General features: G+C 56.8%; 1 protein-coding gene across 7 annotated transcripts; it reads right to left on the bottom strand.

The window, feature by feature from the left end:
- Positions 1–15: 15 nt before the first annotated feature.
- SLC35E2B (solute carrier family 35 member E2B) lies at positions 16–27,596 on the bottom strand. Of its 7 annotated transcripts, none has more exons than XM_081055754.1 (10): positions 27,338–27,495; positions 24,446–24,557; positions 14,220–14,651; positions 13,784–13,919; positions 13,189–13,316; positions 8,991–9,111; positions 7,555–7,608; positions 7,134–7,206; positions 4,835–4,980; positions 16–3,226 (listed from the first exon to the last, which is right to left on the bottom strand). In XM_081055754.1, the coding sequence occupies exons 3-10, from the start codon at positions 14,539–14,541 to the stop codon at positions 2,989–2,991; spliced, it is 1,218 nt and encodes a 405-aa protein (XP_080911880.1). In that variant the 5' UTR covers positions 14,542–14,651; positions 24,446–24,557; positions 27,338–27,495; the 3' UTR covers positions 16–2,988. The 7 variants fall into 7 exon arrangements, with proteins under 7 accessions (XP_080911880.1, XP_080911876.1, XP_080911879.1 ...); XM_081055750.1 differs by having other exon boundaries at positions 16–3,221; positions 27,338–27,454; XM_081055753.1 differs by lacking the exon at positions 27,338–27,495 and adding an exon at positions 26,961–27,100.
- Between the last annotated feature and the right edge of the window lie 400 nt (positions 27,597–27,996).

Here is a 27,996-nt window from a genome sequence, read left to right as displayed (position 1 = left end):
CAGAGGACTTCAAGCTGCAGAAAATCCTTGTTTAATTTCTCCAGCCCAGGGACACCGTGAAGAAAGTTTCAGGCCTTAGGAAGCTTATCACCAGGACAGATGTAAAAAGCCACGTGTCCCCCCACCCCCCAGCCTAAATGACCATCCACAGGACAGTGGCACAATAGGAAGCAAAAGCCATTGCTTTAGGGAAAGTATGTCAAACACAGATGACAAACACAGCTCCACGTGGCTGATCCTCTTAGTGTAGCACTTGGTTTTTTTTACTGTTTCTGATTCACCATGTTTATTTTTCTTCAAATTAAAGACACATTTTGGGTTGTGCAAGAGTATTCTGAGCTTTCCAAGGCAGATGATTTTAATGCTGATCTGCAGAAATTATGACTCTTGGAATTTAAAAACAAAAAGCTTTTTATGCCACTCAGTGGGGGTTTCCTTGGGCCAGAGACTTGCCATCTCTGACGCATAAGTAGATAGCCAGCCTCGAAAGCCTGATTTCAGTGTGGGCTCGTTTACAAAGCACAGATAACCACAGATAACACAGGAGCAGCCGAACAGCATGAGCAGTGACACTCTATCAATGTCACTACAAGCACATCTGCGACAGCTGAGAACATGCTATAAAAACTAGACAAAGTTAGTAAAGACATGTTGTATCTGTACAGTCATTAAACAGATGGCCAAGCCAGGTAGCGAGTTGTGGCTCTCGACACAAGGCTGTCCTGGAAATGCCCAAGAAGTGGGCGATTCAGGGGCAGATGGGAGACAAACGGGAGGGCAGTGGTGAAGTCAGGATGAGGAGAAGTCTCAAAAGCAGTCTTGCCCCACTTACTAATAATTTGGCAATTATTAGTTTCTGGTCCCAAAATTAGAAAATCAAAACCTGAAATTCACTTGTGAGTGGAGGGTGGGGCACATCACAGGCTGCAGCTTCATTATTCCACGAGGCACAGGATCAGGAAACCCCCGACAGTACTCGGCAACAGGCAGCTGTGTTTCTGATTACACTCAGATGCTGAAGTCTGCGAGAAGGCCAATGTGAAAACCCTGCAACGGGGTGGCCACACGTGTGCCCCCTCCACTGTTCCCATCCCAGTCAGTCATGGGCGTCACAGCCCTGTCCTCAAGGGAGCAGGTGGGAGCCCAGTGGAAGCAGTGCTTTCACTCTGGTCTTCACAGATCAGTTCAGCACCCCAGCACTCCAGCCACCTCCAACGAGTCCTCTTTAGTTTTGTTTTGGGGGCACAGAAAGCAGAAAAAGAAAGGGAATAGAAACCCGGGGTAAATCCCAGGAGAAAAAGCTTCACAGTGAAGGCGAGCTTGGACCACACACCTGCCTGTCCTCTGGACGCAGATCAACTTCTTAATAAAGTTAGTTGTAGTATAAAAGGCTTCATTTTAATCCCTTGTTGTGGCAAACTTTTTCAAGTAGACAGAACTTAATGAGACATAATTATTGCTCTTTGTTTCCAAGAGATCTGATCTCCCGAAGAGGCTATTTTTATATTTTCCAGTTGAGAAGCCAACTGGAAAGCAGTGAACAGATGATGAGAGCCAAAGACCTGAACAACAGGGAGGGAAATGAGACTTCAGGCAAGGGGCACCTCACGTCCCCTTTCTCAGCGCACTCAGTTCCAGCAGGCAGGTGGCCAGACTGCCTTGGTCCACCGAGTGGGGCTGCCCCTGACGCACCCAGAACTTAGCCCAGCAATGGGCAAAGGCATGGTGGGGAGGGCCTCAGAGACTGGCTGGCGGGGGACATGTCCCCATCAGAAACCCCACCAAGATGGGGGGGAGGGGTAACGTGACGAGGTCAGGAGCCTCAGCCGAGCACAGGGCTCCATCAGCTGCCCGTCCACTCCGCGAGGGGAGCCCGCCGCCAGCCTGTGGGTTCAGAGTGTGACATACACGCTGCACTCCAGATGCCACCTGTGCCTGCATCTCCTTTTTTAAAACTACACTGTCATTTTCGATGCTACAGTGTAATGGAAATAGTAAACACTCCAAGCATTCCTCCTGCTCTCACCCATTCAGGAGGAAAATCGTAACGTCCTCGCGATAAGACACAGGTGGGAGGGAACCCCGCCCAGCAGCTGACTCCAGAGCAAACCAGGACAGCATCCTCTGCCTGAGCTCAGCACTGCACATCTGTCCTCAGCCTCCAGGCCAGAGCCCCTCAGGGGGAGGGGGCTTAGTGGGGCAGAAGCTGAAAGATGCCCCTGCCTTCCTGGAGTGACCTTTCCCTAAGTGGTACCGGCTCTTGGCAGCCCAAGGTGGGGGAGAGGATGCCTTGGGTAGAAGGGCGGAGTGGCAAGACAGGGCCCAACATGCCACCCTCAGCAGCAGGGGTCCCTTGTTTCTGAGCCCCGTGTGTTGCTCCCCGCTGGCTGCCTGGCTCTGTGGTCTCTGTAATGGTGCGGCCTCTGTGCCAAGGCAGCGATCACCTGGCCTCGGTCCCAGCACAGGGTCTCCCCACACACTGAGGAGCGGGCGGTGCCTTAGGGGCCTTCAGTGCTGGTCAGGAAGATGAGTTCTCTCCACTGGCACCGAGCAGACAGCGGCCCACCTTGGCCGCTGGACCCAGCGCTGGCTCCACAGTTGTAACCCGTGGTTGTCACCCACAGAGGAATGGGGGCCTAACTGCAGTTGGGCCTCCTGCCCTGTGAGGGCCATGTAGAGGCCGACGTCCCGACCCCTCTGATGTGCTCAGTGTGGGGCAGCAGGAGGCGCTATTCACATTTTCACATCACTGGCGATGGCTCAGCAGCAGGCAGCTCTGCCCCAGGAAGCTGGCGTCTGCAGTTCCACTCAAGTTCCTGCTGGTTTTGCCTGAAAACCCCAGACAGGGACAGGGAGGGCTGCATGTGCCTGGTCTCCTCACCCCAGTGACTGTGAGGGTGGGAGTTGTCCAGGGGCCAAGGGCAGGAATCCCGGGTCAGTGAGGACGGCAGCAGCAGGTGGCACCGGGAGCCTGCCAGGGCCCAAAGCTCAGTGGTGTGGCCTGGCCTCTTTGGGGACCCGCAGCTCGGCGCTGTCTTCCGGCATGCGGCCGGCAGACACAGCCAGGGTCTGCATGGCCTCCCGCTGGTACTGCTTGGCCTTGTTGTAGAGCAGGACGCCGGCTGTCACCAGGACGGTACCCACGGCCGACAGGCTGGTGATTTTGTTGCCGAAAATGATGATACTGAGCCAGATGGACAAGGCGTGCTTCGCGGTGCTGGCTACACTGCAAGACGGAGGGGCAGTGACGGCTCAGGCAGGCCCGGGCTGGTGGCTGGCTCCAGGCTCCCCAGCTCCCTGCCTCCCCCAGCCCATGGGTGGCAGGATTCCTATCAGGAAAAGTACCCGGCAGAGATAGCAGAGGGCGCTGCGATGCACAACCCCACGCCCACCTTCCAGATGGACGATACCATGTTCCCTTATTTGCTTCGGCCTGTTTTTGACTGAACCATTTATAAGTAAATGATAGACAGCAGGACATTTTACCCCTAATCGCTTCAGCTTCCCTCTAACTGAGGGGTCGTCCACCTCTTTGCAGTAGCTTTGTGGCACCTAAGAAGGACAATCCCTCTGTGAAACAGCACTGTACACACCAGGAAAATGGAATTAACGCCAAATCCACCAACACGTGAGCAGTGCCATGTCTAGGGACTACAGGTCATTTAAACTTTATCTTTTGTACTTCTCTACCTTTACCAATGTTCTATAGTGAAGATTGCTCTTATAATAGAGATTATAATAGGAATTTTTAAAAGAAAGCCATTTTCTTTAACTACAATTAGTTTCCTGTTTTTTGGATTTTTTTTTTTTTTGAGCCATCACTATGATCACTGAAAAACAACTGTGTGTGACAAGACAGTGACCTTGGGAGAATTCAGTGACAGGAGAACATAGAAATGACGAGTGTTCCCGACAGACCTGCAGACACTTCCCATTCAGGACCCAGGAGGGTGAGGGCCGGCCAGGCAGTGGTGCCGGTCAGAGCACAGCGCCCACGGGGCCCGCCCAGATGTGGGTACAGCCACCGGCCGGTGTCAGCATTTGCTGCAGATTTGGGCCGACTGAAACAAGCAGGCCTGTGAGCTTCCCAGCGTGTGTGAGCCCCGGGGAAGCTGCGGCCGCTGCAGGTGTGGCCCCATGAGGCCTACGGGTGGCACGAAGCAATCTAGCCTACGCTGTCTTCACTCAGGGACAGTCCCTCTTCTCCAGTGACAGTTGAGAGGTTAAAGGAAAAGGCCACCGACTTACTTACACAACATGGTGTGGCCGAAGCTGCTAACTTCACCACATGGATTTGTAGGTCTGCTGGCGACCAGCTCATTCCTTTCCATTTGCTACTGAAAACGGCCCAGTTTTGAAACTCATACAGTTATACAAGTGAAAAGCAGCTTGCGAGGCTCAGGCTGTGCCACCCAGTGTGGGAGGCGAGGGCCCGTGTGGCCACACACACCTGGGACTTGGCCTCACCCCCTACCATGTTTCAGGAGCTCTTTCCCCCTGCGGCCCACTCCCCGCCCCGCCCCACGCAGCAGACAGGCCCTCCCATCATCGCAGAAAGTTTACTGACAGCTGTTCAGACAGAACAAGACTCAAGCCATTGCAAACAATTCCTACTCTACTAGGAAGATTTCCAGAGGACGTCTCCCTACAAATCTCTGTATTTCAGATGGTACCCACGCAAGCAGCCTGCCACCACAACATGTGACCACACTCATCACTATGGTCTTCAATAGAGCACTTTGCACACAAACATTCCTCTTGTAAAGACACAAGGCTTCAGGCCTGCTCTGCAAATAGCGCGGGTGACTTTGTCTCCTGGGCGCTGCTGTCTTACCTGAAAGTCACAGGGGAGATTCTGCCCATAAGCGCATACGCCGTGACGCTCTGCAGGTGGAACAGGACGCCATCCATCAGCAGCAGCAGCACCACGTCCTGAGTGTAACTGAAGCTCTTCCCGCTCCTGCCGATCACCGGCAAGTCCTGTGCCAGAATAGAGCGGCTCTTGCATGCCCGCCTTCCTCATGCCACCCACCCCGAAAGACAGTGCCACGCATGCCAGTGACCTGGCAAATGCACCGGCATGGGGGAGTGCCCTGGAAATTGCCTTCTGAGGTGGCAACTGAACGGTACTGATTTGAGATTCTAAACACACCACAAGCGGCCAGCGAGCACGTGACACGATGTTGGGAAACGCAAATCCAACCAGAGACCCCACCTCACCCCCATTAGGGCCCAATGACAAGAAACCCCAAAACCTAACATGTGTTGATGAGGGCGTAGAGGATGGAAACCTGCGCGCTGCTGTGGGGATGGAAATCGGTGCAGCCGTGACGGAAAACGGTGTGGAGGCTCCTCAGAGTTAAACACAGAGCGACCGGACGACCCAGCAACCCCACCTCTGGGTGTGTCCCCAAAAGGACTGAAAGAGGGGACCTGCACAGCCACATTCACAGCAGCATAAGTTACTCACAACGGCCCAAATGTGGAAGCAAGACAAGCGTCCACCACGGACGAGCGGACACACAACGTGTGGTCTGTTTGCACGTGGGGTATCACTCGGCCTTGACGAGGATGGTGACACTGAGGCCGCCACAGCGTGGGTGGGCCTGGAGGACACTGTGCTCCATGAACAAGCCAGACACAGAAGGACAGACGCTATGAGTCCACTCCTCTGGGGACCTGGAGAGGCCAGGTTCACAGAGACCGGGAGGCGGCAGCGGGGGACCCGGGCTGGGGGACGGGAGGAGTTCCCACAAATCTGCCACTTGGCATAAGGGTATTTTGAGCGAGAGGCACTTAGAAGACAGAGGTGAGGGCAGGGCGCTCTGACCTCCCTTCTTGCTGGAAAGAGGAGATAAACCCCCTGTGGAAGATTCCCTCCTATCCCAGGAGGAAAGGGACATTCTCATCACGAGTCGGGAGCGAGGCCAAGGGCGCTGTGCGAACAGGCCGTGTCAACATGGCTCACCTTCCCTCAGAGCCCCGCTCTACTCAGTGATGTCCCCACAACTGCCTCTCTCTAAGATACAGGAAGTCCTCGCTGAATGTCCTCGAGAGGTTCTGCGACTTTCAGCAAGGCGACGTTCTCTGAGAACTCGCTGCGTGGGCACTCACATTCTGCCACTGCTTCGGTCTCCATTCCCTCACAAGGGCTCCCGTGCCGTGTACACTGTGTGCCTCTCCCCTGGTGCTTGTCTGCTGTCACTGTCATTCTCAGGCCCAGCCAGAAACCCCAGGAGGGGAGAGGTGAAGTCCTGTCCTCTTGCACGGGGCTGGGGGGGCCAGCGTTTAACGGGGACAGGGTTTCAGTTCGAGAAGATGAAAAGGTGCTGGTGATGGACGGTGGTGATGGCTGCGCCACTGTGCAAATGGGCTCAATTACACTCAAAAAGGGTCGGAATGGTACACTGTGTCATGTGTATTTTGCCACAGTAAAAATAATTTTGTATATGCCTATTCTTCCAATAAACCATTCCAATTCCAGAAATGCAGCCCAAAGAAACTTCCACTGAAGGTGTGACAGAAGTTCCCTGTTATGGTGATGGGACAGGGCAGCTCCCTGCCACCACACAAGACTGGGCTACCCAGACCCACTGTGTCTGTGCAGGTTTGTACCTACATCAGACTAGTGGGGCCACGTGAGTCATTTCTAGCCCCACAGACACGTCTGAGAAGGGGCTCCTCTAGGAGTGGGGCCCAGGGGTTGGGGGACACACCTTGCCTCTTGTTTCATGCACGCCTGCCCTGTTGATTGTCCTACAGTGGGTACACGTCACTTTGAAATTCTAAGCAAGCCAAAACCCTCACACGCACACTGCTGTGGACTGGCCTCTAGAGGCACGGACCCGCCTCAGAGACCTGCGCGAGCCTGGCTTCCCCTTCTCTCCCTTCTCCGTGGGGACACAGCGAGCCTGGCTTCCCCTTCTCTCCCTTCTCCGTGGGGACACAGCGAGCCTGGCTTCCCCTTCTCTCCCTTCTCCGTGGGGACACAGCGAGCCTGGCTTCCCCTTCTCTCCCTTCTCCGTGGGGACACAGCACAGATAGAATTCCACAAGGCACAGCAGCGAGCTGCAAAGTTAGCTGCTGCCCACCCAGTCACCGAGGATAAATGTGGCCAGGCGCCTGAAACTCACCATGAAAAAGATCCAGGCCGGGACCAGCATGGCCACGGCTGCGGCGCTGGTGTAGAACTGCAGCTCGGCGGCCCTGCAGGGACAGGGGCACCTGAGGCTCCTCTCGCAGAGGCCAGGCTTCCACCCAGACTCACAGCGACACCCACTAAAGGGCCCCAGTGCACTAGACGTCTCTGCTTGCAGGACAAGGAGGGCCTGTGTGACAGAGCCAACCCGCAGGCACGGGAAGTGGAGAGCAGCCCACCGGCCACTCCTTAGGGTGCCTCCACGGGCAGCTGCAGACAGTGGGGTTTTCTTCCCAGTTTCAGCAGGGTACTTTAAAGGCCACCTACGCCAAAGTGAGGAAGGCGTCAGGTCCACAGGGCTGCTGAACTGCACGTGGGCAGGACGTCCTCTCGGCACAGGAAGTCACGATACTTACGAGAACCTGTACTTGTCCCCGCTGAGCAGCTTTTTGGAAAAAACATTTTGCAAACTAGAATAAGGAAAGAAAAGGTTACCCATCAGGACGGGAAGTTAGCATGGAGCCTCCAATAGACAAAGCGCGGGCCTGGTTCCCAAACAGTGAGGACGAAAGCAGCCCGTGGCGGACGGCCCCTGGCATCTGCTACGAGCCGGGCCCACCCGGGTGCTTTCCAGGCATCCCTTCGCCATGAGGGCATGCCATACCTGCCTCCCTTTTACGGACTTATGGATGGGTAAACCAAGGCACTCGGAGGCTGAGGGATGTGCCTGAAGCTGCCCCACTCTCAGGCGCCAGAGGATCCCAAGTCCCTGCTCTGAGAACAGCACGGAACCCCACTCTGAACCAGGAGCTCCCCTAAATCATCACAGGTCACGGGCCAGGCACCCAACGCGTGGGAGCGAGTGAACAAAGTAGGAGCTTAAGCCCACGAGGAAAACATGGAGGAAACTCCTGAACGGGAAAGACAAAGTGTGGGAAACACACACATACGGCCAACGAGAAAGCTGGACCATCCTTGGGCCTGGGGACCAAAGAGCCTGGCACGTCACTTATGACACTGCTCTCTGGGCTCTAGAAGCAGGGGTTGCTTTGTTTTGTGTTAATGCAAAAACCTAGGGGAGGACAGCGTCAGGCAGAAACTCTCGCTTGCGACACAATGATAAAGCAGACCAATTGTTCTGGAGACACCGACAGCACAGAGCAAGGGACCTCCGGAGCAGTATGTCCGCAGGCTCCACCTCCCTTCTAGGAATCTACACTAAGGACAGTCAGAAACTCAGATGGAGGCTTGTGTGAAAAGATGCCCCCGAGATTTAGACAGAAGACTTGTCGTGGGAGGCGGTGGAGGGGTGGTCACAGAACTCGGGCTGCGGGAGCGGCCAGTGCAGGAAGCGGGGCTCCCAAGACGGAACGAGCTCACCACGCAGGACGCACATTCAATGGCGACGTGACTCGTGTGATGTGTCTAGGGGCTGTGAGGGCAGAGGCCAACACATAATCTGTTGGCAACGGATTAAAGAAGCTGCGTTATTCAGAACCTTGGTGGTGCCTGCAATGGGAAACGCTCTGGTTCCCGTGTCATTTCCTCTTTTCTAGAACAGGAGGAACCGGAAACGACAGCCCTGCGAGGCGCAGTGTGGACTTCACCCAGCCATTCCTGGACTGACGCACACAGCCTGGGACACGCCGTGCATTGCTTTCTTTCACTTATCTGGCTTGTTTTTTGAGAAAAAGCTACTTCCTCAGGCCACTTACTGCTTTGCTGTTTAGGAAAAGGCAGCATTGGCTGTGCCTGGCTTTGAATTATGGGAAGCAGTTCTGAGTGGCTCTGGACTGACTGAAGGACCGTGAAGGACAGTGGGCGCTGTCCCCCAGCACCCCTCAGAACTCACCAGTCCATGATGTTGGTGGACAGCGCGGCCGAAAACCCCAGGATATTGAAGCTCATCTCAGTAGCCGTGCACAGCGCCAGGCCTCCCATGACCGGGACGAGGGAGAGGTTGACCAGCAGCCCTGAAAGGGACACAACACAAGAGCCTGGCTGTGACCAATTTGTCTGGTCAGAGCTCTGGTGGCATCCTCTCCTCTCAGAAAAGCTGTGGCCTTTCGCTCAAATTCAGAGCCAACACCCATTGGATTCTTTGTGCCGGAGGGAGACACAACAAAGAGCCCGCACCTGCAGGCATCTGTCCCCTCTCCAGGCCAGGCCCCTCGGTGGCTCTGAGGCATGGGCCAAACACAAGCCCTGTGCCCTGAAACCCGCCTTTCCAAGCACCTGCGACTCCACCAGTTCTCACTTGCAAAGGCAGGAAAGTGAATCTATTAAAGAGGGAAAACTGGGGGTGGGAGTGCAGTTCAATGGCATGGGGGGAGGGGCTTCCATGAGGACCCACTCTGAGTTCCCTGCTCCTTGTTTCATTCTGAAATCTAATAAACAACCTTGACGTGAATGGTATGAGGGAAACTTATATTCTCCCTGGAAAGGGCACCAGGCAACCTTTTGCACCTCTGCCTGGATTTCAGGGGCAGCCTCAGGTCTATTTGGAAATTCAAAGTAGATGAGGGTAGAAGCCTTCTGTGTTCAGCAAAAAGGAACAAAAGCGCAGCCCTCAGACCATCCACGTCAACCTCACAGGACAGCGGCCATGTCCCCGTCACAGGGGCCATCCAGAGCACAGCCCAAGCTCCTCAGGTGAGCTGAGGAGTGCATGTCAGTCACCCAGCAAACCCAAGGCCCCACGCGGTCGACACGTCTGACTCACCGCCCGGAAGGACCAGCTTTCTGGGCTGGGGTGCAGTCCAGGGGCAGCTCCCCACCACTGGCTCTCATCCCTCACCCACGAGGCTGCTGTGCAGGGAGGGTGCCACTCTTGGGGTCACTTCCCTGGGTGACTGTCGGCACTGAAATCTTGGCCCCTTAAGCCCTGGTACCTTGGTCATTCGTTCTCCAATGCCTCCCAACAGATTTCTTTCTGCTAAATTTCATCACGATTTTCTGTTCTCAGTGACACAGCTTGTTTGCGTCAAGCTTGTCCCACAGCTAGCTGGAAGCCCAATCACAGAGTTTCAAAGTCACGACAAATACACCCTTTTCCTGCGGCTGAGCCAGGCCCACTGGGGTCATGTTGCCTTCACGCTTTGATTTCACTGTTTTACCATCATGAAAATGTTCACACAATCCCAACGACACAGCTGCAAGAAGTCCAGTTGCGTCTCTGTCCCCTCCCCCAGAGGCAGGTATGTGCCTTATTTTGAGATCGAGTCATTTTCCTAACAAATACATGTGCGTACAATAGCACCCCTAGATAACAGGTTACGTGTCACATGTATCACCCACACTTCATCTGTCTACCTGGACCAACAGGGGACATACTGTTTTTTCAAGGGCTGGTTGGAAAACTAGGGGAGTGTGTGCCGAGTAGCTAGAAACAGAGCGCTTGTCCTAACGGCTGGAGAAGTGTGAATGCCCTGATTTGCTGAGCCTTGGAGAGGGCACAGCGGCACAGCTGAAAGGCAGCAGGGGCCCCACAGCTACCCTGTCTTCGCCAAGTGCCACTTCGTGCGGGCAAGGAGTTCCATCTTCCTGGCACAACTGACGGCACCTGCGGTTACTTCCTTATGGCCTTTTCCATCCAACCCTCTGACCTCTGCGTGTCCACGCAGCCCCACCAGGCAGCAGTGAAGACACACGCGCTGAAGTGAATGTGCCAGCCAACTTGTGACCACTGAAAATGTTGCACGGAAGAGGGAAGGCCCTCGTCAGTGACAAGGAGGCAGGCAAAGGGCAGGCAGGAGGGCAGGCAGAGAGCAGGCAGAGGGCAGGCAGAGGGCAGGCAGGAGGGCAGGCAGAGGGCAGGCTAGAGGGCAGGCAGGAGGGCAGGCAGAGGGCAGGCAGGAAGGCAGGCAGAGGTCAGGCAGAGGGCAGGCAGGAAGGCAGGCAGAGGGCAGGCAGGAAGGCAGGCAGAGGGCAGGCAGGACGGCAGGCAGGAGGGCAGGCAGAGGGCAGGCAGGAAGGCAGGCAGAGGGCAGGCTGGAGGGCAGACAGAGGGCAGGCAGAAAGGGCAAGTAGGAAGGCAGGCAGGAAGGCAGGCAGAGGGCAGGCAGAAAGGGCAAGTAGGAGGGCAGGCAGGAAGGCAGGCAGGAGGGCAGGCAGGAAGGCAGGCAGAGGGCAGGCTGGAGGGCAGGCAGAGGGCAGGCAGGAAGGCAGGCAGAGGGCAGGCAGGAAGGCAGGCAGAGGGCAGGCAGGAGGGCAGGCAGAAAGGGCAAGTAGGAAGGCAGGGAGGAAGGCAGGCAGGAGGGCAGGCAGGAAGGCAGGCAGAGGGCAGGCTGGAGGGCAGGCAGAGGGCAGGCAGGAAGGCAGGCAGAGGGCAGGCAGGAAGGCAGGCAGAGGGCAGGCTGGAGGGCAGGCAGAGGGCAGGCAGGAAGGCAGGCAGAGGGCAGGCAGGAAGGCAGGCAGAGGGCAGGCTGGAGGGCAGGCAGAGGGCAGGCAGGAAGGCAGGCAGAGGGCAGGCAGAAAGGGCAAGTAGGAAGGCAGGCAGGAAGGCAGGCAGGAGGGCAGGCAGGAAGGCAGGCAGGAGGGCAGGCAGAGGGCAGGCAGGAAGGCAGGCAGAGGGCAGGCTGGAGGGCAGGCAGAGGGCAGGCAGGAAGGCAGGCAGAGGGCAGGCAGAAAGGGCAAGTAGGAAGGCAGGCAGGAAGGCAGGCAGGAGGGCAGGCAGGAAGGCAGGCAGGAGGGCAGGCAGAAAGGGCAAGTAGGAAGGCAGGGAGGAAGGCAGGCAGGAGGGCAGGCAGGAAGGCAGGCAGGAGGGCAGGCAGAGGGCAGGCTGGAGGGCAGGCAGAGGGCAGGCAGGAAGGCAGGCAGAGGGCAGGCAGAGGGCAGGCAGGAAGGCAGGTAGGAAGGCAGGCAGGAGGGCAGGCAGGAAGGCAGGCAGGAGGGCAGGCAGAAAGGGCAAGTAGGAAGGCAGGGAGGAAGGCAGGCAGGAGGGCAGGCAGGAAGGCAGGCAGGAGGGCAGGCAGAGGGCAGGCTGGAGGGCAGGCAGAGGGCAGGCAGAAAGGGCAAGTAGGAAGGCAGGCAGGAAGGCAGGCAGGAGGGCAGGCAGGAAGGCAGGCAGGAGGGCAGGCAGAAAGGGCAAGTAGGAAGGCAGGGAGGAAGGCAGGCAGGAGGGCAGGCAGGAAGGCAGGCAGGAGGGCAGGCAGAGGGCAGGCTGGAGGGCAGGCAGAGGGCAGGCAGGAAGGCAGGCAGAGGGCAGGCAGGAAGGCAGGCAGAGGGCAGGCTGGAGGGCAGGCAGAGGGCAGGCAGGAGGGCAGGCAGAGGGCAGGCAGAGGGCAGGCAGGAAGGCAGGTAGGAAGGCAGGCAGGAGGGCAGGTAGGAAGGCAGGCAGAAAGGGCAAGTAGGAAGGCAGGGAGGAAGGCAGGCAGGAGGGCAGGCAGAAAGGGCAAGTAGGAAGGCAGGGAGGAAGGCAGGCAGGAGGGCAGGCAGGAAGGCAGGCAGGAGGGCAGGCAGAGGGCAGGCTGGAGGGCAGGCAGAGGGCAGGCAGGAAGGCAGGCAGAGGGCAGGCAGGAAGGCAGGCAGAGGGCAGGCTGGAGGACAGGCAGAGGGCAGGCAGGAAGGCAGGCAGAGGGCAGGCAGAGGGCAGGCAGGAAGGCAGGCAGGAAGGCAGGCAGAGGGCAGGCAGAAAGGGCAAGTAGGAAGGCAGGGAGGAAGGCAGGCAGGAGGGCAGGCAGGAAGGCAGGCAGGAGGGCAGGCAGAGGGCAGGCTGGAGGGCAGGCAGAGGGCAGGCAGGAAGGCAGGCAGAGGGCAGGCAGGAAGGCAGGCAGAGGGCAGGCTGGAGGACAGGCAGAGGGCAGGCAGGAAGGCAGGCAGAGGGCAGGCAGAGGGCAGGCAGGAAGGCAGGCAGGAAGGCAGGCAGAGGGCAGGCAGAAAGGGCAAGTAGGAAGGCTGGCAGGAAGGCAGGCAGAGGGCAGGCAGAAAGGGCAAGTAGGAGGGCAGGCAGGAAGGCAGGCAGGAGGGCAGGCAGGAAGGCAGGCAGGAGGGCAGGCAGAGGGCAGGCAGAGGGCAGAAGTGACCCGGGGACCCAGAGGAGGAGCGCTCACCAGTGTACTCCCCCAGGATGAGCCGGGACATGATCACAGTGAAAATGGGCGCAGAGCTCTTCACCGTCTCTGCAAATGAAACCGCCACGTTCTTCAGGCTGACCAGACCCAAGACCACTGTTGCAAACCTAGAAATAAGCCCAAAGGACCGTCAGTGTACATCAGGGCATTTGCAGCTATCATCCAGACTCTGCGACAAGTCAGCCCAAGCTGGTGGGCACACTGACGCCCCCTCCCTCCTGTGATGTCTTAGGTCCGGCCCTCCAGGAACCGGCCAGCCCACCTGCAAGGGCTTCGGCTGGGACAGTGTCGCCAAAGCGGCAGCCCCAGGGAGGAGGAGGCTGATTACACTCAAACCATTATCAAATTAGTCTTATGGCTGTTCTAGATGGGTCTGATCAAATGGATGTGGCATTAAGGTCCATAAACCAAACACATTTGTTGTCCCCAGATCTCAACAGCCCTTATAAAGTTTGCATTGAAAACACCCCACAATCACCTAATCATGACGTCAGCCAACTGACTACCTACTTGGTGATGGGAAAGGTAGTTGATACACAGAGTCAGACACACAAGTGAGAAGTGGCCTCCTTACCTCATTAGGCCCACGAACAGCATGGTCATGATGAAGTTGGGTGGGTAAGAAAGTCGAGTTTTGTGCTGATACAAACAGCATGGAACAAATATTTTCAGGCACCCAATAAACGTGGTGGACAACATCTGCACAGCACCTGAGGATGGAGGCAGGGCCAACGGGCAGGGATTACTTCCTGCCTCAAGCACAGCAGACCACACACTGGTCCATAGCCCAGGGCACAATTACACGTCCCTTCAGCTACCCTCCTCCCTCCCGGGCTGCTGGCTCTTCCTGATACTGACCACAGGGAAAGCTCTGACTCCCGAGCACAGAGGCCCTACAGGCCCTCCACAGGAAGGTGGTCCCCCTCACCTGGGAGATCACCCCCCACCTCCGGCCTCACCTGGGAGGTTGCCCTTCCCACCCTGCCCTCACTTGGGAGGTCCTAGCTTACCTAGCATGCTGGGCTCACCCTCCAGCAGGGACAGGATGTACTTGTTGAGGAAAAGGGTGCAGAAGCTGAGGAAGAACCAAAGCGTGAGGTAGAGCAGAGCCCTGGAGCTCCACACTCCCAGGTCCGACTCGATGACAGTGGTCTCGGTGATGGTGACAGTCAGCACGCGCTCCCCGGGGGAGCTATCACTACTGGTGAAAACAATCTTCTCACTTCGGTGGCCGAACAGAGATTCCCAGCCAAGGAGCGCCTTTCCTCGGGGCGTCTCCTCGGGGCCTGGGGCTGGCTCTGCTGGGGTCTGGGGTTTTGCTGCTGCCGACATGGTGCACGTTCTCGTCTGCAAGACGCGCCAGCATGGCCACGCCGCCCTCAGGTGGCAGGACGGACACTGGGACCCGTCGGCATGGCGTCCTGCTAAGAGCAGGGGTGCAGCTGTAACAGAAAGAAAAGGAAACATATTGCTCACACAAACTTTAATGTCCTTAAAATAACTGGAAATGCAAATGTGGAATTGTGGCCTATCAGCACACGTGTTGGCCGCTGCCCTGAAAACGCGTGCTGACCCCTGAGTCCCCACCAGCTCTGGCCGTCCCGCCAGACCCACGCAGGCCTGGCCTCGGTGCCCGGCTGCTAAGGTGGGATCCAGAGGCCCTTGTCATCGCTCTGGGACCCCTGGCCCCCAGCCTTGGAGACCCCGCCAGGCTGCTCCTCCTACAGCCATCAGGTCAGCTCGGCCTAGACCAGGGGTCTTTGCTGCCTGGTGCCTGGAGCTGTCACTGCTCTGCACCTGCCATCCACTCTGGGACTAGCCACGGCGCCGTACCCTGGGCCTGTCCCTTTGTGGACTTGGTCCTGTCACGTGTCACACCTGCTGGCTCGCCCAGGCTGGCAACCTGTTATCCAGTCTGGAGTTGTTCTTTGCGTGAGGACCGACTTGCTGCTGGCAGACACGCTGAGTTCTTACTCCACCCACCGGGCTTTAAATTTCAGCCACCGGATTTTCCACTCATGGATGTCCTGTTTGGTTCCATGTCAAACTGGCCTGTTTTTCTCTCAGCAGCTTGCTCTTTCCTTGGCTTCGATTCCTTCTTGATGCCGCTCACTGCAGTCTCATAGGTCACGTCAGCGGTGGAACCTGACCCCTCGTGTAGGCTGAGTGGCCCCGGGCAGTTCCTGGTACACTGTGATCACCTCTGCAGGGCTGGTGTGCAGCCACACAGGCCGAGGAAACACCTGCCAGGGCTGAGGGCCGCCACCAGCCGGGACCAATTTCACGCTGCTTTCCAGACAAACCCTGCAGCTGTAGTTCGGCCTGTGCCCACATGTCAAGCGATCTAGGGCTTCGTCTGCAGCAGTTTCTCCCACACCACTGCCCACCCTACCTTCCCAGTGACCCCACACCTGAGTCCCCGACCCCCCCCAGCCTCTGACAGCGACTGCTCAGATCGCGGGTCCCTCATTGTGTGGCATCTGGGGTTTCCTTTCCTTTGGGGGAGCCCAGCCACGCATCTGAAGTGATGCCCATTATATTTCATCCCTCACATGTACGTGTGCGCAGTGGATGCATTGAGTGTCCAGCGGGCTGGCCCCCGACTGGTCCTCGGAGCTCAGGTGGCCACCACTGCTTGTGCCCCTCCACCTGCAAGTGCTCAGCCTGACCCAGACTGAACCGGTGCCGCCCACACTTAGCCTGGCCCCCCTGCTCAGCCTGGGCAGCACCAGAGGCGCTGGGAGCCCCTTCCCGCCTTCCCTAGCTCCCCGCGTCCGGTCTGCCCCGTCACACCACTAGCTCAGCGCCATCAGCTCCCAGCAGCACCCTCATCTCTCCCCATCCACCCTGTGTACCCCGACCCTCAACCCCAGGGCAGCCCCCAAAATGCACCCCAGATCGTGTCGGGGACATGCCACTGCCCACGGGATAACCATGAGCTCTTCAACCCTGTGGGCCCTGACAGGCCAGGTCTCCATTCAGTGCCACTTCCTTCTTCCTCTTCATCAGCCCAAGCGCACTGTTTTGTTCGAGTGACGGTGAGCTGAGAGCTGAGCTTCCATGGGCTCCAAGCCCCCTGGAGCCACGACGCCCAAGCCCCCTGTAGCCAGGATGCCTGAGTCCCCTGCAACCACGACGCCCGAGCCCCCTGCAGCCATGACGCTCGAGTCCCCTGCAGCCAGGACGCCCGAATCCCCTGCAGCCAGGACACCCGAGCCCCCTGCAGCCAGGACACCCGAGTCCCCTGCAACCACGACGCCCGAGCCCCCTGCAACCACGACGCCCTGCCTTGAGCTGGGAGTGAGGTCTGTGCTCTACCTCCCTGTCCCCTGTGGGAATTGGCCTGGTGGCATGTGGAGGTCAAGTGCAGGAACCAAACCCACCGCTTAGGTGCAGGGAGAGCGAGCAGCCCACCCAGGGCCTGGCCGGGCTGTGCCTCCTGGGCTCTTTCCTGCAGGGCCACCCAGCAATCTGGCTGTGGGCCTGCAGCAGCAGCCCTCTGCCCACCAGCCACACGCCTGCCCTGCCCCCCCAACAGGACAGCACGGCCACCTCCCATGGCCCGGCCTTCTCAGGAAAGCCTCCCTCAGGTCAGATCCCAATTTTGAGGCCCTCTGTTCGGGGGCCCTGTCAGGCATTTGTCACCTGTGTCCTATAGCCGTCACAGAGCTTCCAATTCCGAGCTTCATCGCAGTCAGAAACTGGTGTTCAGGGAGCCACCACGTGATCAAGTGGCAGGCCAGGGGACAATCCCATCCCCCTCCCTCTGTCACATCACAAAAGGAAGCTCTGATTCAAACATGCGCATTTCCAGCTCACACGTGGCCGAGCACCTCCCTTCTTCCCCTGGTTTTCTGAGAATCTCACAACTTCCAGCAGCAGCAGGGCTGCCCCTCTCACCAGGGTTGATGACATCACTCCCACCAAGAAGCCCAGTGACCATGGGTACAGTGAACAGGGATCCAACATGCCCTGGTCACATTTGCTCAGGTCAGAGGTTTAAGGGACAAGAAATCACCGTGTGACGGGGCACATGTTCTCTGTTCTCCTGTGTTCTCTCTAAACAAAGACCTACCACGGGGTTCCAGATTGCCGTAGTCTCTCCATCTCCTCACTATACAAAAGTCTCACGGATAAACACCCAGACGAGTCCCACTCTGCAGACTGCCCCAGCACATGCTACGGTCTGTTCACACATTTCTGTTGGGGCTGCGCTGGCAGTGGCTCTGCTCTGCCCTGGGGCGACCTGTGTTCTCATCCTGGGGGCCCGACCTCCTGGCTCCCACTCTCTTGCCCGTCTGCTCCCAAGGCCGTGAAAACCACGGCCCACCCTCGCCGCAGGCAAGGCCACAGAAAGAAGCAGAACCAAACCCCCATCACCTCCCAGCCTGGAGCCAGCTTGGTGCCCCGGTCCCCAGTGCTGGCTGCGTGTGCTGACACCAAGATGCAAGCAGACAGAGCCGGTGAGCTCAGGCACTCGCGTGCTGCCCAGACATCAGAGTATTCTAGCTTCTCGGCTGCTTCTCCAGTGCGGCCACGCAGAGAGCCACGGCACCAGGCCACCCACAGAAGGGCCACGGTCACTGTCCCCAGGTTGAAAACACCCATTCCAGATTGAAATGTTCAGGATGTGTCTTTTACAAGTCACTGCAAGTGACAGGGAACAAGGAAAGAAGAGAAAATCAACCAAGTGCTGGGCAGAGGCCAACCTCAGTACCAGCCACCAGTCCCAGGGTGGAAGCCCTGCAAACCCTCACGGAGTCCACTCTCGGGCAGGTTTAATGCAGCATTTTTCAGTGGTAGCAAACACAACCCGGATTCTATCCACAGGAAAACAATAACTGTGTTTGGGAATGACGCCTACTGTGCATGTGCCCGCTGCTCAGGCACAAACCATCAGAGCTCCGTGACACGAGCGAGACACGACGGAGTGGCAGAAGGAACACAGTCTGGCCCCACAAAACACAGCTGAGTGCGCCCAAACACTACAGGCTGCTTAGAAACACAAGTGAGAAAGTTCTGGAAAAAAGTGAAGAACAGGGAACGGGGGCAGGACGAGGACCCTTGCAAAGTACGCAGCACACACGTGGACAGGCATCCTGTTATTTCCCACAGTCCTGCCGGTTCAAGGTTCATACACAGAGAAGCGTCCCGTCCACCCTCAGAAACAGCACCACCAAGTCCTCGTGGCTGTCCTCGAGCTGCAGGGGCCCGGCATCCATGACCGCTGACTGTTCAAGGCAGAGCCCGCTGTCAGAACCAGACTGCTGCTGTTATTGTGGATCCGGTTTCCCCGGACCAGCTGCCCTGGAGGGGGTGCGGGGCAGCTGGCACTCTCTCCCGCAGGTCTGATCGCCTGCCCTCCCCTTGCCACCCTCCCCTTGCCCTGAAGCCATTTCTTTTTTTCCCCCTCTTTTTTTTTGGTGGGGGGGGAAGGAGAACAGGACTTTATTGGGGAACAGTGTGTACTTCCAGGACTTTTTTCCATCATGTTGTTTGTGGCGGGTGCAGCTCAGCTCCAGGTCCAGTTGCCGTTGCTAGTTGCAGGGGGCGCAGCCCACCATCCCTTGTGGGAGTCGAACCGGCAACCTTGTGGTTGAGAGGACGCGCTCCAACCAACTGAGCCATCTGGGAGCTCAGCAGCAGCTCAAGGTGCCGTGTTCAATCTTAGTTGCAGGGGGTGGAGTCCTTGAGGGACTCGAGGAATTGAACTGGCAACCTTGTGGTTGAGAGCCCACTGGCCCATGTGGGAATCCAACCAGCAGCCTTCGGAGTTAGCAGTATGGAGCTCCAACCGCCTGAGTCACCAGGCCGGCCCCCCGAAGCCATTTGTCAGTGAGCGCTTCCCCTGAATCCCATGGCCTCGCTGACCACGGCCATGATGGCTGGAGCTCTGTCGGTGGGCAGAATGTCCCTTCTTCCACACGCAGTGACCAACGCGGCCATCCACTCGCGTCCAGAGCAGGGCCCAGTGGGCCCAGGACAGACACTCACCTTCCTGTCACAATCTTTTCACGACACTTGAATCTCCACAAACAGCCCGCCCAGCCCAGGGACGATGTGACAACTGAGAGAAAGGCCGCGTGTAGGGATGGGCTGGCCCCGCTGGTCTCTGCGTCCAGATATGGTGACTACTGTTCCCCAGCAGCTGAGGGGACAGGAGCCCCAAGTCACATGGCTTCCGTTTTGCGTCTAAGTGCCTCTGGAGTCCCAGTGAGGGCCCTGAACGTCCTAAAAACTGAAAGGAGATGTTGGCCACATCTTCTCCTTCCTGTCAAGACACTAAACCACAGGTGGGGGAGAGAGGAGAAGGAAGGATGGCAAAGCTGAAGAGCTGAGGACACTCTAGACCCTGCAGAGGCTCCCAGGGCATGTGGGGAAGGAGACACTGGAGGAAACAGCTGGGTATGGAGACCCACAGCCGAGAGCCTGCAGGGATGAGAGGCGGCCAGGCTGATCCCCTCCAGGCAGGAGACAGAAGAATTGTCTCTGGGGAATGCAACAGGCAAAGGGCACAGCTTGAGTAGGGAAATGGGGGCCACAGGAAGAGGCCCTGCCAGAGAACGCAGCCCAGCCGCCTCCAGTGCCCACCGGGAGGGGAACAAAGACAGGAAAGCAGAGAAAGGAAGCCAGGAGGAGGAAAGCAGGTCTGAGGCCCTGGGAGATGCTATTTACAAACAACCAGAAAGGGCCCTGGAAATCACGGCAGGACAACAGAGGCCAGACTCATCAGGGGCTGACAAGCTCCCAGGAAGTTCTAACCGGGGCTGGGATAAGATGGGGGGCTCTAAGGACCCTCAACAAGCAGACGGGGAGCTCAAGGTGGCAGACAGCGAGCGAGCCTGGAGCAACCAGGAGGATGTGGGCTCCTGTTTCGAGCGACCGCACAGAGGCTGCAGTGGCACCAGCAGCGGGCCCCAGCCACCCACTCTGGAGAAAATTGCCAGTCCTCCGGCAATTCAGGCCTGAGGACCTTCGCAGACAAAGATCCGGGGATGAGGGTCAAAGATGACCCCACTTCGAGGCGGCCAGTGGGGGAGGAGCAGCCAGCCACCCAGGGAGTGACAGACAGAGCCGAGGATGGCAGGTGCTAACGCTCTGAGATGCACAGGACAGTGCGATACACGCAAGCCACAGAAACGTCAGGGACGCAGGGTGGGGCCCCCAGAGATGAAACACAACTGCTGAAAACCCAGCGGTGCGCCTGCGCCGTCCAACTGCTTCTCTACACGTGTCCCCTGATTACAAAGGGAAAGCATGGCTTTACCCAGGAGACATCGCTTTAACCAAGACATCAAGGGAGAAAGCAGAGGACGTGGGGCAGATGTCAGGTTCTCCCTGGTCAGATGCACTGGGAAGAGCTTGTCACTGCTGCGGTTTTCCTGCCACAGATGCGTGACCGCCAGTCTGATCGTGAGAAATGTCAGACAAATGCAAAAGAGTGCAGGTCACTGAGGTCAGGGTTGGGGGAGATGCGGGACCCAGATGGGACCACAGACCAGAACAGGGACTCGAATGGGACAGGGGCCAAAGCTGAATATAGTCTGTAGGTCAGTAAGAGTATTGCGTCGATGTTAATTTCCCAGTTTAGGTCACTGTAAGATTATGTAACTCGGGGAAGCTGGGAGAAGGCAGTACTTTACACGTAAACCCTTTTTGCACCTTTTTTTGGTAAGGCTAAAAGTTTCTCAAAACAAAAAGTTTGAAAAAGTTTTAACTGAAAAACAACTCAACTGACCGGTTACATAGAAAAGATAGAGCTGAAAAAAACACCCGAGGGAATTATCTAGAATGCAGCATAGAGATATAGAATTAAAATATTAGAGACATAAACCAAAGTATGGAGGTAATCCTGAGAATAAAAGATCCAGCAGGGAAAAACAGAGAAGACAGGCTGTATGAGGAGGTAGAGAAGGCAACATTTTAGGAACTGATAGAATTATGAGTTTTGGAATCACAACAAATCCTAAGTAGAATAAATAAAAAAGAAACCCACACGAAGACATATTATGATGAAGCCACAGAAGATCAAAGGCAAGATCTTGGCACATCCAGGCAGAAAGTACACGTCACCCACAACTCAGCAGTATGAAAGGTGCACTGAGGACAGAAATATAGGGTGGGCTGGAGCAAGACGGGGAGACTGTGGCGAGGGGAGGGGAGGGAGAAGGAGGGAGGCCGCGGACAGTTCCCAGATGCATGTCATTAAACAGTGGTGACTTCTGGAACCAAGTCAATGTTGCACATGCTTCAAAAACAAAAATAGTTAAATCAACTAAATCTCTGGAAACAAATACCTCCAAAATGCAATACATGAACTAAGACAGAATTATATGACACAAACCACAGATCCAATGAGCAACAGTCACACTGAAGAAAAGAACCAACACAAGTAACTTCTGAACATAATGCTTATAATTTACATGCTTAGAGTAAAGATGGAATGAACTCTAAACAATATTGAACTCTAAATGATAGGCTTTTTTACTGGGTTAGGATTGAGCAAATAAGTAAATATATTGTAGATAACTGGAGTGAGACCTCTCTGTTGGTGAAGACAGTGAGAATATAGAAAGTGTAGAAAAAGTCTGTGGTGTTAGACTGAATGGAGGTATCTGGTGTCAGAGCTCATGGGTTTGGATGGATGGATGGATGGGTGGATGATGGATGGATGGATGGATGGATGGATGGATGGATGGATGAAGCATGGATGGATGATGGAGAATGGATGGATGGTGGATGGATGGAGGATGGATAGATGAGTGGATGAGTGGATGGGTGGATGGCACATGGCGGGTAGATGGATAGATGGATGGATGGGTTCGTGAATGGATGGATGATGGATGATGGATGGTGGAGGATGGATGGATGGAAGATGGATGGTGGAAGATGGATGGTGCATTCATGGATGGATGCATGGAGGATGGATAGATGTATGTATAGATGGATGGATGGACAGAGGCCCCCTGAGTCTGTCTCAAACAGGTTGGTGATGATATCGCTAAAGCAACTGGTGATTGGAAGGGTCTGAGGATGACAGTGAAACTGACGATTCAGTACAGATAGGCCCAGATTGAGGTGGTAACTTCTGCCTCTGCTTCTGATCATCAAAGCCCTCAGAGAACCGCCAAGAGACAGAAAGAAGCAAAAAACAGTAAGCACAGTGGAAATACCACTTTTTATGAGATTGTCAACATTGCCCGACAGATGCGGCACCAGTCTTTAGCTAGAGAACTCTCTGGAACCATTAAAGACATCTTGGGCTCTGCCCAGTCTCTGGGCTGCAATGCTGATGGCTGCCACCCTCATGACATCACAGGTGACATCAACAGTGGTGCAGTGGGATGCCCAGCTACTTCAGACTACAAAAGAGTGTATCTCAATGAAAGATCATTTGACAACCAAAGAGAGAGACAGAGAGAGAGAGACAGAAAAGAAAACATGACCAAAACAGACTACACTGGCTAAATTAAGACCTTTTGTTTCCTCACAATACGTCACAAAGTCAAATGACAAGTGACAACTGGGGAGGGAGAAGACAGTTACAACATGACGAAGGATTACTATTAAGAACACATAAACAATTCCTACAACTTGATAGGGAATACATTGTAGTTGAAAACATGCCACAGAAGGATTTCTAAATGGCCAATAAGCACACGGAGGGGTGTGTTTCAACTATCTACTGCCATATACATAACAAATTACTCCATACTTGGCAGCGGAAAACAAAAAGCATTCACAATCCCAGTTTCTGAGGGTCAGGAGTCAGGGAGCGACTTTGCTGTGTGGACCTGGCTCAGGGTCTCTCAGGAAGTTACCCTCCTGACAGCGGCAGGGGTTGAGACCTCATCTGAAGGCTCCACGGGGCTGGAGGACCTGCTAGGCTCAGTCACATGGTTGTTGTCATTCATTACTCGGTTCCTTGTTGGTGTCAGTGGAGGGCATCCCCCAGTCCCTTGCCCGACATGGGCCTCTCTACAGGGCTGCTCACAACCTGGCACCTGGCGTTCGTCAGTGTGAGGGGGCCAAGGCATCAGCACCCAAGAAGGAGGCGAGTCTTTCTGCAACCTCATCTCAGAAGTGGCCTCCCCCGACGTCTGCTGTATGGCATCCATTAGAAGCCAGTGCGAGGGTCCAGCCTGCCTTCAAGTGAAGGGGATCACAGAGGTCGTGACCTCCCGGAGGCAGGATCATGGCGTCATCTTAGAGGATGCCGACCACAGACACTCAACCTCATTAACAGTCAGGGGAACAGAAAGTAAACCACAGTGCGGTGACATTTTACACCTCCGCAGTGGCAAAAACTGGAGGGTCTGACAGTGCCAAGGGTAGCTGGATAGCTCTCTGGATACATCGCTAATTGGAGTGTACACCTGTAAAAGCACTTTTTACAAGCAATTTGGCTTGATCTTGGAAATGTGAAAATGAATTAAAAAACCTCACCATATGGAGTTGGAAAGCCTGAAGGGGACGCTCTGACACACACACACACCACCTCCCAGCTTACTTTACACATCCCAGCAGGAGGAAGGTTTTCTCCTCACCCAGCAACCCAGCCAATGAGAAGCCACAGCTGCTCAGCTTATGAAAAGCCACTACAACCCAAACCCTGGCTCTCCTCCAATTATCTTTCATTCAAAATAGCCCCTCCCAATGTCCTCCTTGCCTTTATACCAGGACCCCTTCCCATTGTTCTCCTGGCATGCCTCTGGTTCACCATTGTCTGCATGTCCTGAATTACAATTCCTCTGCTATTCCCGAATAAACTCATTTTGCTGGTAAAATAACTGGCTATTTCATTTTTAAGGTTGACAAAAGGTAAACATCTGTATACCCTTACAAAACCATAATTCCATCCCAGAGAATTTCCCCCAGAAAGTCCCGTTCGTGTGCACTGAAGACGCATGCTGCAATGTCCAAAGAACCAATCATCACAACTGGGGAGACCCAGCCGTCTCCAGACAGGAGAGAGAACACATAAACTGGGATTTTCTCACAATGCAACACTAGACAGCAGTAAAAATAAGTAACAAACAGGAATACACAAACAGGTCTTCTCAACATGGATGGTTGATCGAATGAAATCAATGTTATCATAGGTAATTGGCCTGGAGCTTAAATCATAAACAGAACACCCACTCTGGGATGCAATGAAGACTCTTAGTGGCTGTGCTGGGCATCACAGGGAGGAGCTGGGGGTCAGCTGGTCCTGAGCTAAGAGGGTCCTACTCACCGAGGTCCTGGCCAGAATCACAACTGCCTTCCTGGGCGCCAGCTCATTCCACAGCCAGTTCTTTCTCAGCCCATGCGATTCAAGTTGCTTTCAGTGAGAAGCAATTCAGGTCCTGCAAGAGACTAAAGGTCAGCGGCCCTAATCTGACGAGGAAATATTGACTTTAAGAGCCAATAGCCGACCTTACCTGTCTCTGCCTGGAAATGGGACAGAGAGGGCTGGATGTGTGGCACGGGAACACTGGCTACCCGCCAGGTCCCTGGTGAGAAAAGTCTAAATTATCTCCCTCTTGGATGATGGCATAAAGAACTAAACTATCACCCTTGTGGCCCAGCACGGAATGGGTGGCAAATGAGCCATGTTTGCTAGGCCAGGAGTTGGCTTTTATCTTTTGTCCTGCCTGGAGCCATCCTCAGAAGAATGTAAGACCAACAGGAAACCCGGTGTACTGAAATGTGACACATTGCAAGACAAATGTGAGACATTTTTACATGAGTGGTACACCGCATAACATGGCCTCAAGGGGGCTCAGCCCTTGAGGGGCTCAGGACCGGCTGGGAAGGAACCTAGGCTCCAAACCCTAAACCCCAGACAAAGCCAGCACGGCTGCTAGTGCAACTGAGACACTCAGCACCGCAGGCAAGTGCAGCTGGAGGGCCATTTTCCCCATCCAACTGTGCAGGTCCTAGTGCTCGGTCCTATGCCTGAGGTTAAGAACCTCAGCTCTAGGACAAGGAACTCCACGTTCTCAGATACCTAATGAGCAATTAGATTGCTTCAAACTATTAGCGGGCATCTTAGATAAAACATACTGGAAGCCTAGACGTTACCCATTGCAGTTCAGAAATCCCACCTCTGGGAATTCCTAAAGAAACAATCTGACAAAGGTTCATGCTTGTACATAGGACATTCTGCTTTGTTTTTAAGCCTGAGAAACTGGACAACATCCAAGGGTCCACTGAGGGATTTGTAATAAACTCTGGCATGGTGCCCTATGAGTTTTAACAAAAATGTATTTGTCATAAATTAAGTGAGAACAGAGTTACAAAACCTTGTACAATATGCTCTGATCTAAAATGTACAGCTGGTTCAGAACATACGCAAGTCACCAATTGTAGTCACTAGGGAGTGAAATCACAGATCCACTAAAATTTGGGTTTTTTGCTTCTCTCCAATTTCTAATTTGTCTGCACTGAAAATGGGTTTTGTTAATGTAAAAGCCTTCCAATGCCCTCTTAATGTCGCTTTTAATGCTGACAGTTTCATTCTGCTTTAAAACTTTACTTGCAAGTTTAAATACTTTCAGTGAAGTACAGCACTCCATTAAAAAAAAAAAAAGGTTAAAAAGCCAGTAAACAGAGACTCCGCCTCTCAATGGAAGGGTTTTTGTTTGCCATGGCAGTAGAGAGCCAAGTGCTGAAAGCTGTCAGAGCCCGAGTACTGTGCGGGGGGAATGCCTGGACGTGAAGGAAGTGACCGATGACCAGAATGCAGTTCTGGGCCGGCCTGGGAGTTACGCCACCCAACTCAGCGAGGAACCACGGTCCGCTAGAACCAACATTGGGTAGGGCGGCAGCCGTCCTTTAATTTCGTTTTACAGAATCCTGGGCAGAAACTGCAATGAATTCGTGGGCGATCACGCCCTCTGGCTTTGGAGCGGAAGGTCTTCACCTGGCTCTTCCGCGGACGGTCGCACCACCCAGGGCCGTGCCCACCTGGAGGGCTCCTGAGTGCCGCGGTCGAAGAGCAATAAAAGCCCCCGCGACTGTGAAGCGCCGCGTCGCCCGGCCCCCCAATCCCCGGCGCCCCGCGCGGCCCTACCTGTGCCTCCCGCCCTGCGTGGCCCGCGGGCCTCGGGGGAAACCGAGCGCGGAGCGCAAGGCGCGCACCCCCGAGCCCGCAGCGCGCCTGCCGCGTCCAGAGCCGAGGTCTCTCATCCAACGGACTAGCGCCCTGTGGCCCACGCGGTCGGCGCCTGCGAGGCGGGTGCCAAGGTGGGACGGCCAGTCCACAGGGTGAAAGGTACACGGAAAAGGGCGGGACGGGGCGTGATGGAGAACCGAGGGCCACCCGGCTTCAGCGTCGGGGGCCTCCGGGAGGGGGCACCTCGGGAGGAAGGGGCACGCGAGGGCACGGGCCCGGGGCTGGGCGCCTGGCACGCCGGGGAGCGCGCGGGGGCCGGGGGCTGCGGCTGGGGACGCGCAGCGCAGTGGCCTTTGGTCCCGATGGCGGTGGGCGACCACGGGGGCAAGCGTTGTTTTATGCCGCGCTTTCCGCGTCAGTGGGTCCCCCGGCCTCGCAGAACGACGCCTACTGGACGCGCCGCGGATCTGCCCGTGGGAGCCAGGAAGCTACTGGACTCGGGCGTCTTCAGGGGCCAGCGCGGCTCCCCACGCGCGGCCCGCCCGGGAGACCTCCGCGCCCCAGGCCACGCCCTCGCGAGGGAAGACGCCTCCGCCCCGAGCGCGCAAATCAGGGAGGCTCTGCGGCGGCATCTCGGGGCCCCGCCACCCACCGGCCAGAGGGTCCACGCGCGACAGCCAGCGCGAGCGCTCCGTGCGCGTCGGGAGGCGCCTGGGCGTCGGCCTGAGGACATCGACGGCGGCCTGGCCACCCGCTCTCGCTCACGGGGAGCCCGCTCCGGGCCCTCCTCCCCCGGGGCCGCCCCCGCCGCACGTGGGCACTTAAGGGCGCGCGGCACTTAAGGTGGGCCGGAAACACAGCGCTGCCGCGCGGGCGGCGGCGAGCCCGGGGCGAAGGCCGCGCCGCCGCGGCGTGGAAGGGGCCGCATCGCGGACGCCGCAAGGCCCCAAGCAGGCCCTCCGACCCGCGTGGAGCCTTGGACGGCCGCTTTGCAAAGAAGGCGGCGGGGTTGGGCGGACAGCGCCTCACCGTGGGGCGGCCAACGTCCCTCCGCCCAGCTCCGCGCGGGCCCGGGCCGGGGGCCGGGGGAGCCGCAGCCGGAAGTGCTCGCATCCGGCCCGGAAGAGCCGCGCCGGAAGCCCACCGCGGCTCTGCACCCGCACGCGGGACCTGCTCCTCTGCGCTCCGGCTACCTGGGCTTCCCGCCCGCGCCGCGGAGCCAGGGCGGGGACGCGCTGCGGGGCGTCCGCACCCCCGCGGCCGCTCCAGTCAGGGTCCGGACCGCACCACCGCGGCCCAGGCGGGGGGTGGCCCGCTGTCACGGTCCGGACCGTACCACCGCGGCCCAGGCGGGGGGTGGCCCACTGTCACGGTCCGGACCGTACCACCGCAGCCCAGGCGGGGGGTGTCCCGCTGTCAGGGTCCGGACCGTACCACCGCGGCCCAGGCGGGGGGTGGCCCGCTGTCACAGTCCGGACCGCACCACCGCGGCCCAGGCGGGGGGTGTCCCGCTGTCACGGTCCGGACCGCACCACCGCGGCCCAGGCGGGGGGTGGCCCGCTGTCACGGTCCGGACCGCACCACCGCGGCCCAGGCGGGGGGTGGCCCGCTGTCACGGTCCGGACCGTACCACCGCGGCCCAGGCGGGGGGTGGCCCGCTGTCACGGTCCGGACCGTACCACCGCGGC

This window comes from Rhinolophus hipposideros (assembly GCF_964194185.1).
Source record: "Rhinolophus hipposideros genome assembly, chromosome: 8".
NCBI lineage: Eukaryota > Metazoa > Chordata > Mammalia > Chiroptera > Rhinolophidae > Rhinolophus > Rhinolophus hipposideros.
Note: the sequence above shows the minus strand (reverse complement) of the source record. Positions and strands in the feature narration are given on the sequence as shown.

Bases quoted from the DNA above. Each gene is read 5' to 3' on its own strand.
- SLC35E2B (XM_081055750.1), bottom strand. From the start codon at position 14,541: ATGTCGGCAGCAGCAAAACCCCAGACCCCAGCAGAGCCAGCCCCAGGC. The intron at 9,112-13,188 runs GTGAGCGCTCCT...TGTCCCTTTCAG, and splicing joins CATCCTGGGGGAGTACACTG to GGCTGCTGGTCAACCTCTCC. The intron at 7,609-8,990 runs GTGAGTTCTGAG...TCCTTATTCTAG, and splicing joins TCCACCAACATCATGGACTG to TTTGCAAAATGTTTTTTCCA.